At 50.8% G+C, this 12,820-nt stretch overlaps 1 protein-coding gene and 1 long non-coding RNA gene across 6 annotated transcripts in view; one reads left to right on the forward strand and one right to left on the reverse strand.

Annotated features, from left to right (window-relative positions):
• Positions 1-12,820, reverse strand: part of mib1 (MIB E3 ubiquitin protein ligase 1) — a 57,398-nt gene that overhangs the window by 27,423 nt on the left and 17,155 nt on the right. For all 5 annotated transcript variants that reach the window (XM_072711174.1, XM_023815585.2, XM_023815586.2 and 2 more), the window contains 2 exons: positions 11,814-12,011; positions 8,404-8,555 (listed from right to left, as the gene is read on the reverse strand). In XM_072711174.1, the coding sequence (XP_072567275.1) occupies positions 8,404-8,555; positions 11,814-12,011 (350 nt within the window). The remainder of the gene's footprint in view (positions 1-8,403; positions 8,556-11,813; positions 12,012-12,820) is intronic.
• On the forward strand, positions 628-1,603 carry LOC140588824 (uncharacterized). Its single transcript, XR_011990024.1, has 2 exons — positions 628-735; positions 1,054-1,603. It is a non-coding gene; the product is annotated as an uncharacterized lncRNA (long non-coding RNA).

Genomic DNA, 12,820 nt, shown 5'->3' on the forward strand with positions numbered 1-12,820 from the left:
TACACGCAGCATCTCTCCGGTCGGGACTGCGGCTATGCTAGGCCAAAAGATCGCGAAAGAGTAGCACATAGAACTGGGTTTTAGCTCCAGTGCTAAAGACTGAGGGATTCTCATGGAAGATATACTCCTTTGAGCATGCACGTGTGAGGTGAGGGATGAGGGGGGGGGGGGGGGGGGGGGGAAGAAGAGAGTGGGGGGGGGGGGGGGGTTAGGCGTTGCAGATTTTTCCCCAGAGCGGAGAGAGCAGAAGCTCCACGATTCAGCTTAGAGAGCGCAGACGAGGAGGCTAACGGAGGCTGCGCCCTCTGCACCCCCCTACCCAGTCTTACTTAGCGGCTCCATCTATGCGATGCCTTTCCCCTTCTCGAGGTAAGGCGCGAGTGAGCTTCTTCCCCTCCGAACCATCCCTTACACTCCCCACCCCCTCCTCCGCCTCCCCCAGCCCCGCCGCCCCTCGCAGAGAGAGGAGCTGATTCAGCGAGTCAGGCGTAGCGCCGGTAACACCCGGGCTGCAGCAGCTGGAGCGCTCTGTAGGTCATCGCGGCGCTCCTGTCCACGGGGGTTAGGGGCCGGCCGCTGCTCAGGCGACTGACAAGGAGGCGGGGGGGGGGGGGGGAGAGGGGGGCGGCCGCTCGCTCGGGAGGCGGGGACACCACAACCGGCGCCGGCAGCTCCACGGCAAACGCCCCTCGGACGCGGTTCCTCGTTCCACTGCGATAGAGGCGCGGAAGAGCGGTGAGTGGATTTTACTGTTCTGCTTGGGATTCGTGTTTCTCTCCTCAATGCCCTCCCCACCCCCCACGGTGCCGGGGAAGAAAGGTGGGGGGAGATCATGGAGGCAGGGAAAAATCAAAAGGAAAGCAGGTGGAGGGATGGGAAAGTTTGAAGGCGTCGCTCGGGGTTAGACCATGCCTACGAAACGCCTGGGGTGACGTTAGCTCACCGCTACACTGGACTTACTACCCAGCAACCGGGTTGGTAACTCGCCCAAACAGGGACACGGAATACCCACGACCCTCTATTTGAAGGAATGCGACTTCTTTTTTGTGTCAGGAAGCTCAGTGCCACGTGCTCCCCCCCTCACCCGCTGCCAATCCCTGCTGACAAGGCTACAGTCTTGACGGTGATCTGAGCACCGTGCCAGTTTGAAGCTGACCTGTTTGCGAGGGGGACTGCTTCAGCCTTGTCCGTCTGCTACACACTGGAGCCAGACGAGGACTCACAGGAATTACGGCGGGACGTGAGTTTGGATGGGGGAGGGGAGTTTAACTCGGACTGCCGTCGTGGTGCATGAAGCCTGGGCGGGGCCAGGGATGTGTGTCAACGGTGAACCCTCGGCACTGGGGTAGTAACCCAGTTTCCTCCAGTGCATCCACTGGGACCTGGTGGGTATGCGTGTGGCAGGAGCGAGTCCAGGACCCCAAGCACGGCGCTGCTCGCTCTACGGCAGAAGGTGCCACAGACGGTTTGTGTCCTTCCCTCTCAGACCGACTCTCCATCAGAATATCACGCTCATAATCACAGGGAGCTCCACGATGCATTCTGGAACAATCCTTTTAAGTGTGGCGATTTAAAAAATATATATATATATATATGCCCTCTATGTGCAACCCGTCACTCGACTTCTTTGCTCCGAACCGACCCGTTGCAGAAATATTGGAGTCTTTCACTCATAACAACATTATCCGGGATCTTCACAAGTGCCTAGAATAGCAAGTGCGTTTCCATCTCCTTCACCCCCACCCCCCAGGCTCTGGGCCTGGTATCACGTTGAAAAGCAGGGTGGGGGGGAGGAGGGGGGTGGGGGGGAGGAGGGGGGTGGGGGGGAAGCAGTGTCGACTTGTGGAATGTGTGGCGAGGGGGTAAAGATTCATTAGAGACCAACTGAATATTTCACGTCGCCATGCAAATAGTCATTGATCAGCTGCAGCCGGGACGAGACGTCTGGCCTCAAAATAAACACCTGCAGTTACCAAACTATGGAGAAAGAGGAAGGAAAGAGAAGGGGAGGGAGAAACAGGTTCGATTCAGGAGCGCTCAGTGGATACTCCCTCTCACGTGACCACTGGCCTCGTCACAATGGCTTCCTGTTCCTGTACAATCACTCCACCCCCCACCCCAAAAGGACATCAGCATTTTGACATGTTGCCGATGGAGTGGGCAAAAGTGCAGAGAGAGAGAGAGAGAGAATGAGAGAGAGAGAGAGAGAGAGAGAGAGCGCGAGTGCAAGGGAGAGAGAAGTACTGGTTCCTTTTGATGCCATTCGGCCTGAAGGATGCTCCTATTCCCAGGACACCACAAGCAAGACTGTAGAGGACAAGGGTTTCTCCTTGGAGAAAAAGCTGGGGCGAATGGAAAAAGGTGCATGGTATGGACTTCGACTAAGTGAACGTGCATGGAGAAATTCTTAGCGTCTCTGGATAGGGGGAAACCCTCAGCTAAAAGTCACCCTGAGTCGAGGGTTCAGAGAACAGCCTTGTAAACGTAAAGCATGTTGGAGCCGGCAGCCATGCCTACTTGACGTACATACTTCTTTATGTACCCATATGGACATATGACAGCTATGGAATGTAAAGAAGTATGTATTTCTGGTCAGGTCCAGATCCTCTGCGCAGGACAGCATTGCTATTTAAGGTCTGAACAGAGCAAGTGTCGATGTCGTACTTCATGGATGGCGGGGGGTGGGGGGGGGGGGGATCTGCAGCCGGCGTGTGGTCGACGTGGAGCCGCAGCGGGGGAGGTGAGGGGGTGTCGACCCGGATTGTTGGGACGGAAGCCGGGGAAAGTTGCGATGCTTCATGTTGCGGGTGAGAACTAGCCGACGCCATTCGCTCGCAGGATTCGGGCAGCAGCGCTAGTCAGAGTGTACGCATGCGAGCATGGAAGGAGCTGGTGAGATCGCCAAAGCACTCTCACAAAATAGCAACTAAAATCAAGGTCAGCTTAGAACTACTGCATAAAGGCTGGTTTTTCACTAACGACTACAACTTGCAGGTTATCGCGGGTTTCCTGCTAACTAATCACACCCTAACTGCAGTGCATTCCGCTAAAGGGTTTTCAATGCTCTTTTACAGGAGACAGGAGAGCAGAAAAGGCTTTCTTTTGGGTAGCCGCGTTGATTAGCTGTCCACTTGTTCTACAGAAGCTTCCAGAGGAAAGTGAGCTATTAAAAGCACCGGCTGTTCCACAATATTGTATCATACGGCTGACATTTCAATCCTCCACCCCCCCCCCAACTAACCCTCAACTCTGGCCACTGTGTCCCACCCCGACTCCTAAAACTACCTCGTCATTATTTTCCTTTGACATGCCGCAAACTGTAGAATGACAGGTCGGAACAATCGGGAATATGGACAATGCAGAGGCTTGTTCGGAAGCCAGTGGGGGGAGGGGGGAGGACGGTGGTGCAGGGCGGTCAGGGTGATCGTTAGCTGTTTGTCGTTGGGCCACGAATGTGACTGCAAACATTCCTGCCTTTGCCTCTCTCGCCTTTCCACTAAACCTCAATAATTCCACGCAAAGTTCCGCATGCTTTTGCTACTTTAAGAGTAAGGATATGAGTATACGGGACGCAGAGCGACCCCGCGCGCCAACTTGACCATGTTGCGCGTGCAGTGTCAGGGTGTGGGGGCATGTCCTTATTGCATGGCTATTTGCTTAAGATTCAGACTCAGGCCCGTTCCGCTTCCACCTTTTCACTGCGCCTAATTTAAATGCCGCCCGTTTACCGGAATCCCCGTGTTTACAATGAAACCGGCTGTTTGAACACAAACTTATCAAACCCGAGGCTGCGGGGGCAGAATTTTAAAGCGGGCGATCCTGCACTGGCAAGAATAAATTTTAAAAAATATTAATAAATAAGTCAAAGACCTGGAATAAAGAAGCAGAAAAGCAAAAATTGGCCAGTAAAACAGGCAGAGGCGGCTTCACATGTAGCTGACCCCCATTCGACTGCACCCCACATCTCGACACGGCGCTGTTCAGTTTACGCTAAGGAATATGGAGGGTGGCCTCATTTGGCTGTAGCGCAGAGGGGCCACTGGGGGTCTGCGGAGAGGGACACCTGTCAGCCAGGGCCACATAGACACTTCCACTCATGTTCCTCACGCAATTTGTCCTTGGAAGTGGGGGGGGGGGCTTGGCTTAATCTGAGAGCCCACCTATGCACCCCGCATGCAGCCAGAATGTCAAGTACAACAGATGCTTATATTATCCAAAAAAAAAAAAGAAAAAAAAGAAGCTCTGTTGTCCTGTTGCCCCCGACCCACTTTCATCCCCCTCCTGCTTTCCCATCATGGATGGGGGGGGGGAAGGAATCCAGAAACACTAACATCCTCCAACAGCTGACAAGCTGGCCCTTCCACCAATGGCTGTGGGTGTGTGTGCGCGCGTTTGTGAGTGTGCATGTCTGGGGGCGGGGGGGGGTGTCTTAAAAATATCCCCCGCAAGCGTTAATGTCCTCCGCAGCAGAGTTGTTCCTTCACCGCCTCAAACAGGGGTTTCCAGCCGCACTGTAGTGAGCAGAGGGGATACTGGGGAACGGCCCATAAACAGTGGTGTACAGGAAGGGGGTTGGGGGCACACCAGATGCCACCTCATGCCCGCTGCTCCGCTCCCCCCCCCAGCGACGGCTTGCTATCGATCACACCCAGAGACGTCCCCTCTACTCTAGGGCTCGAGAAAACCACGAGTGCCCTGCGACATTTATCAACGTGCCTTTACTCATGCGGCGACTGTGCTGCCCGTACGACAGAAGGTGGATGAATGCGCGAGAGGCGGAGGCAGGCTGGAGAGTGGGTGGAGGGCCGGGGAGGGGGGGGGCGACCGTGCACCTTCGGACGGTAAAGGTCTGCAGCACATGCATTCTGCAGGGGAGCAGCTTTTCTACAAAGAGATGGTTCAGTAAAGATGAGATTAATGCCCCCCCCCCCCCATCTCAGCCTGCTCCTCCACTCTGCATTCTCCTGGGGGGAGTAATGGAGGGAACCCCACGCTGCGCCCCCCCATGTGGCAGGGGGCCCAGAGACCAGCGATGCGCAATGCTTTGCTAAAGCTGGTAAAATGGAACCAAATCACCTTTTCGATGGATTTGGTCCCCTTCAACCAGCTGTAGCTGCGCATTGATCACCACGGAAACCGGCCGTCGACAGCCATCTTCCTCCGGCTCCTCCCGGGGAACTCCAGCACCCCGCATCGAGGCACCTACTTGCTCCTGCCATAATCCTGCTGTCCCACGGCCCAGTCCCCGGGAAACGGGGCTGACGAAGGCCGGCTTTCTGCAGAGGCAGGGCCCACCCGCATCAGCCCACTGCCCCACTCGGGACCTCGCCATGAATAAAGATGGATGGACTGAAAAACTCACAACCGTGTCCCCTGTCCTGTGTTAATGCCAATCGCATGCTTAATATAAACTAGCTGAAATAAGCAGTTTATGAATGGGGGACGGGGGGGGGGGGGCTCAGAAACCGTATACACTGGTCAGGACTCGGGGGGGGGGGGGGGGGGCTCGTGACAGCATGACAAGCTGTTGGCAGTACGGGGGATAAAAATAAAAGCTCATAAAGGCAGTAAGGACAGCATTAGCGGGGGGGGGGGGGGCATCTGCGTCACAGTATGCATGACCCTTGGAAAGGCAGCACGGACGGACGCGTAGAGTGAGGGTACGGGATCTTCTGGGACAGGTGATGATCGGGGCTGCCTTAAACTAGACCCACCCCCCCGCAAAGCCTCACTATGGAAATATGATATAGCAGCTACCAAACAGGCAGGGAGTTGGGGGGGGGGGGGGGGGGGGGTGTGATGTTAGCAGAACTCCAAGCGAGTCATCAGATTACAGCGGCTGATTTCTTAGCTGTGTGCTGGAAGAGTCCCGCCGAGGTACATGGGAAAGCTGCAGCAGCCCAGTCAGTACAGGCAGCAGCAATCATGCTGCAGAGGCGGCGGCCGCATTAAGCGGGTCGCAGGCCGCACACCTGGACCTGGGCGGCGGCGCCGTGACTCGGCGTCACGCACAGACGGCAGCACGGGACAGCATGAGGTGACAATCTCTACGGAGATACTTCCCCCAACCAAGGGGCAGCAGAAGTCTGCACACAGTCCAGTTGGGCCATGTTCAGAGGACAGGCCGGAGCTTAGTCACATGGCTGCTAACCCGGAAGTCGATCCTGCGACCACGCACACGCACACGCACACGCACACAGGCTAAGCTCCTTGACTCGCACCGAGTTTATTCCTTTACATATTTTGACACTTAATATTCAAGATCAAAAGCAAGCAGTTGAGCAACCGAACTGTACAGTGAAACGGGATGTCTAGGGGCTGTGGAGAGGTAGGGGGGAGTGCCTAAGTGGATGAGCAGATCCAGGAGGTACTCGGCCCGTGTGACGCTCTCCTACACGCATGCTCGACCGGCCCACAGCAACAGCGTGCTGCCTCGGGTCTTGGATGGCGCTAGATGCCACGTGGAACAACACCCGGCAAACTACCAGATGGTACAGATTTGATTTCATTTGCGCTTACAAAGCCCAATAGTCACTCCTTTCCCTTAGTGGATGTTACAGGGCGGGCTCACATTCCCAGCATGCTCTTCAGCTGGGAGCAGCGTGAAAAGCTCACTAGAAGCAATTAGCGCCCTGCTACCCTGACCAGAGGCCACTCATTCCTCACTCATATATACCGGGGGCGAGGCTACAGTCACTGCGCCTGGCTCACGCAGCACGGAGACACAGTGAGGTGACCGGCTGAGCTGCAGACAGACATTCATCTCCACATCAGCCCCAATTAACGCCATCCGCCCGAGGACAGAACAGACTGCTACACAGGCAGGGGTCAGAGCAAAACCAACAACTGACTAATACACAACCAGCCACCCAGGCAGGGGTTACAGTAAATCCAGCGACTGACCAATACATGACCAGCCAGATCTGTAGTTTAAAGGTTAGAGTCTGCAGCTTATAGAAGGCCCTATACCAAGAGCAAAAGCTATTCCCCACCCCTGCAGATCTACAGGCTCTCATACCCAGAGATCTACTCTCTCATCCAATCAGCACGAGGCAAACTCAGGCCAGGTTAATACCTCTCCCAGCATTCCTGCGGAGATGACGAGGGGGTTTTGTTTGTGCATGATGAGGGGGTGGCACCGCTGCAACGCCGAGGACTGACACCTCCACACTGAGCGGGAAGGAGGACCTTACCCGGGTAACAAGACAGAACCGAGACAGGGCGGGAGGGATATTGCTGGAGACTGCGGGGCATGGGGAGCTTATGAATGGTGATATAACAGCAGTGATTCAGAGGTCAGCACTGCCAAAGCCCAGCACTGCATGGAGCCATCAGACCCACGGAGACTGCAGACACTGCAAACCTGACAGTGTTTTCCAAGCAATGGCTTCCGTGGCCATAGAAAGACCACATCGGAGCAGAAACATCCAGATTAGCGGCACAGCCTGCAGCTGTCATACGGGGAGCACCGTTCACCTCGGCGTACTAGTTAACCCTTTCCGCACTGAAGCCCCGGTGACAGACAGAACCGCGGCGCCGATTCTGCTTTCCTGCAGCCAAGGGAACCCGGAACCACAAGACCAGTGACCCATGTCGGCCTGCATAGCGCCGCATAGCGCAGATCACTCGCGTAATGCAGGGCTCAAATAAAAACGAGCAATGTAAACTCAGATAATCACGTGATCAGCAATCATCATCATCCCAAGCGTTTGCCCGGGCCTGGCAGACCCGATTAATCCATCTGAAGATGCGCCAAAAATAACTGCTATCAAGGACACCAGATCTGACTCCACTGCCCAGAACAGCACATATGCGTGTGGGTAACAGATTGAGCGTTTGCAGCAACGAGACCTTGGAAAACCCTCAAATTCTCCAGTGAGAAGTTGAATCACGAGTGAAGCTAATTGACAGTTTAGAACCATCCCAAGCTTATGTTATGTGGGCTCCCCCATCAGCTCACAGGCCATGCCCCCATCATCTTTCCAGAAACAAAACAGACAAGACAGTGGGTATTAAAAATCTGATTATCAGAGGATAATCAGGTTGTTTTTAACTGAGGCCTTGAGACAGCTCCCAACTTCCACTGCAGGCAGCCAGAGAGCAACAACGCATTTGTGACTCCAGTTCACCTTGGACCGATTCCTCCGCTCAAACCCATTGATTTAGGTACACATCAGAGCAACCCAGTCAATCCCAGACCATGTTAATCACACACCGACGCAACAGCGGGTAACAACCCCAAATCGACTGACCACTCCACTAGCGGGGAACCAATAATTGAACAGTTAAAATGTGCAGCATAGTTCAAAACTCTCAACACCGTTTGCCAAATCGCCTAAGCAGGGTCAAGACCACCCAAGACAGACCGCAAAACAAAAGCTCAAACATAGAAGGTGCTGGTACCTGGGGTTCCCGCGGAGAGCGGCATGGTGCAGCGCATTGAAGCCATTGTTGTTGGTGATGGTGACATCAGCGCCCGCCTCCAGCAAGACCGACAGCATGTCATCCCTCTTCTTGCTGATGGCGTCGTGGAGCGGTGTGTCTCCTTCAGAATCCTGAGGGGGGCAGCAGCGAGTCAGGAACCCAGGGTACCCCTCCGCCACTTCCCCTTCCCGCCACATGCCCAAACGAGCGAGGACGCTCTTTCCCTGAACACGACTGCTATGCGACAACGGATTTCCTGGCTCTCCTGTGCTCATCCTCCGAATCCGGAAGCACCGTGGCACAGAGCCACCGCGCCAAACCCAAGACCCGTCATAAGACAATGATGCCCACACAGGACTGCCAGGGATTCTCTTCTAGTCCAGCCTCCCCTGCAGCCTTAACACTCATTACTGAACCACCATCAACGTAACATGGCAGCAAAACATGAGAAATAGGATGGAAATACTACAGCTTTGGACAGTGACACAATTTTCATAATTTGTATACCACCACAGTTGATTTGAAAGGAGACGGATATGGACTGAAATGTAGATTTTCACTTTTAATTCAAGGGGTTTAACAAAAATATTGTATCAGTCGTTTAGAAGTTATAGCCATTTGCATACAAAATCCACTCATTTTTAGGGTCTCAAACGAAATTGGACCATTGACTGACTGTCTCATGACCGAGTGTAAGCTGTTCCCTGGTAATTTTATTAACAATTAAAGAGGTAAACAGTATGGACTTTCAATTTGCATTTGGAAGCTGCTGCTGTGAACTCCCAGTATGAGGGCCAAAGGACCGTCAACACCAGTAAAGCAGCCCATTGTTAGGCTGAGGAAACAAAACAAAAACAGACCAGAAAGAGCAGCTGTTGCATTCTTAAAAGGAAGGAACACACTTTACTGGTCGACAGTCAAGAGAAGACTTCACAAAAGTAAATTAAAATACAGAGGGCTTACTACAAAATAGGGCTGCCGTGATTAATCGGCGTAGTCGATGACGTCGACGCTGAAAATGCGTCAACGTCAGTATTTTAAAAATCGACGCAGCTTTATTTTTTTATTATTATTTGAATGAAATTACCATTATGATTTCTAAAATGCTTCAGTTGATAACAAAAGTTTCTTTAATATCACTACGTAATTATGGTAATAGTTCAAACTAACACAAAACAAAAGGTGGATTTACACTGCGCAAAGGTCGCTGGCGTACCGTGGCTGCACTAGTGCTACGAACGAGCGCCTGAAGGGAACACAGGTGCTACTCCGGACCGCCAGAATAAGCAAAACCTCCATTAAGTGCTGTCCATCATATTTATTACCATTAGCATAGAGAGCTTCTTTATATCTTTTGTTCTTGCAGCTGCTAAATACACTCAGTATTAAAGCCATAAAGTCTGCCTGCTACCTTAGATTCTCCATTAAATAAGTGTTTGAGAAAAGGTTTAGGCGAAAATCTGGGCTTATTCTACATGGATTGATGGTGCCAGTGTGTGTTCATGCACATTGGACTTGTTGGGACCAGTGTTATCGTAAACAAACTGAAACGAAAACGGACACCAAATAAAAGAAAATAATTCGTGACCTGAAACGAAAACTATATTTACAAAACAAAAACGGACTTTAATCAGACAAAGTAACAGCACCACCATCTTTTTGTCTTCTTTATCAACACTTCTTTAAGTGCTCGTCTCTTCCATGATTTACCAAGTAGCATGTGGCATGTTCCGCTAGCAGAGTTTAACAAGCATAAGGATACGCAGAATTTTTACCGATTACGAACTGCTGGGCATCATGGTATGCATCCCATTAGTATTTTAGGCACACTACTAATTTGCTTATCGGATTGTGGGCGAAAACGATGTCCGAATAGAGCTGAAAAACCGGCGTCCATTATCTGAAGCCCCGCAATAACGTACAGTTTGTTGTTGTCAAAATAAAATTAACTTAAAAGGGTCTATTTGATTTGATGGAGGGAAATGAATCGTTCAGATTAAATCGACCAATCTGTAAAATAGTCGACAGATTAATCCATAGGGAAATAGTCATTAATGGCAGCCGTTCTACAAAGTGCTAAACACTGGGAAGCTTGAAGAATATGAAGGCCAAACACCTCGAAATGCTAGCTCAGGTCTGTAGGGAAATTCATTGCACATATGAAAAGAATATGAAGGAGGGAAGGAACAGCTTGTGATCCAAAGCAGACCACATCATGTATAAAACATGGCAGAGGCAGTGTTATGACAAGACATGGCATGTGTGGCTGCCAACGGCGGTGGGACACTAGTGTTTATTGATATGACTGCTGACAGAAGCACCAGGATGAATTCCGAAGCGTATTACGCTCGACTACCTGCTCAGATTCGGCAAAAGATTCGTCCTATACTGATAGGACGACGACGACGACCCAAAACAGAAAACGAAAGCAACCCAAGAGCTGTACATGGCAAAGAAGTTTAACATTCTTTAGTGGCAGAATCTGTCACCTGACCAAAGCTAAATTAAGCATGCACTCCACTCGCTGAAGGCAAAACTGAAGAAAGAAAGACGACCAAGTAGCAACTGAAGACAGCTGGAGTTAAGGGCTGGCAAGGCGGAACTAGGGAGAAAAACCAGCATTTGGTGGTGTGCATGGATTCCAGACTTCAGGGCGTCATTGACAGCAAAGGATTCAACCAAGTATTAAAATTTATCATTATAGTTATTATATTGTTCGTTTGTCCAATTACTTTTGAACCCCTGAGAATGGGAGGGATTATGCATAAATAATGGCTGCAATTCCTAAACAGCTGATGCGATTTTTTTGTTAAACCCCTTGAATTAAAAGTGAAAGTCCACACCTCAATCTCATTTTGATCGCTTAACTTCAAAATCGTTGCGGTGATGTAGAGCAAAAATTATGAAAATTGTGTCATTGTCCAAATAATTATGGAGAAAACTGAATTTAAGACCTTAAGAACACTTAAGAGCTTGACATCAGGACTCTACTCGGTAGGGCTGCCGTCGGGCAGACAAAAGGATGTGGACCAAACAATGATCAAATGAGGAACGGTACAACCCACGAACCAAATGGCGACGCGCCGTGACAGGTATGCCTACCAAACGAATCTAGCCGGTTCAAGAAGGGGGAAAACTTGGAGATCTCAACAAGCCTTGAGGCAAAACCCTGTGTTGTTATTGTTTTGTTTTAATGGAGCGACATAACCTAAGCTGGAGCTCCAATCTGACATAGGACAATCTGGACAATCACAAAGAGGGCAAGAGACCACGGGGGGGCATGGAGAAGCAGCCCCCAGAGGTGATGTCACTTATCGGCTCCATGTCTCAGATACGGATAAGCTGTCCCAGGAGTTGGGGACGCTTTGGGGTGATCCAGGGAGACCCACCTGGAGGCTCGGGTGGCAGCCCAGGTCCAGCAACGTCTTGACCACCTGCAGGTGGCCCTTGTTGACGGCGATGTGCAGTGGAGTCTGACGCCGCTTGTTGCGAGCATTCAGGTCGGCGCCTCCCCGCTGCAGGACCTCGATGACGGAGCCCTCGTCCCCAAAGGCTGCGTGGTGCACGGCGCGGTCACCATCCTTATCCTGGAAAGGGACCAGAACCACGACGATGTGTATGAAAGCCTAACCGCTCGCCACCATAACACGCCGAAGGAGACAGAGGGGAACTGGACACCAGTCTTCTTGGACTCAAAGGCAGCAGCATAAATGCTACTTAGAGTAAAATCATCCAAACTGCTTTCATTCTAATCTTCTAGTGTTTAGTGTTATTATACTTAGGATCTTTTAGCTTTTTTTTATATATTTAAAATTTTCATTTGACATCCAGTCTATTTAGGGTCCAAGCAGCGTTAACTGCAGGAGCCCAATTGTTTTATTCATTTTTAAAGTTGTTTATTTTTCATATGTTTTATCTGCAGTTTATGTTTTAGTTATTTTATTTCTAGGCATAGACTGAAAGTTGAGGAGCTGTGTTCCATGAACATGCAGCATTATGTCCTCAAAATGGGCAAAATCTGATCCAGCTGCCATTGATGGTACTTTAAGATAAATCATTAATATGGCTAAATACTACTTAAAAATGGTAGCGGAAAGTATTTGACGTTGGTTTTTATTCCAGTTTTGTTTAACTAATATTTCGTGGAGTTATAGTTTTTGGATGTACTGATGTATTTTTGCTTATTATCTGGGATGGACATGACTGGTACGCTTGTACGCATTCACCTTTAAAAATGATACCTGCGACAATCGATTGTGGTAACAGTGTAAATGCGTATTTATTTTATGTGCATTTGCACTGATATGAAAACAAAATAATGCATTGTAATCTCTATATGCTAACTACTTCATTTGCGGTATAGAGGTCAAAATGAAAGGTATTTTCTTGTCATATC

This window comes from Paramormyrops kingsleyae, chromosome 4, assembly GCF_048594095.1.
Source record: "Paramormyrops kingsleyae isolate MSU_618 chromosome 4, PKINGS_0.4, whole genome shotgun sequence".
NCBI classification, from domain to species: Eukaryota; Metazoa; Chordata; class Actinopteri; order Osteoglossiformes; family Mormyridae; genus Paramormyrops; species Paramormyrops kingsleyae.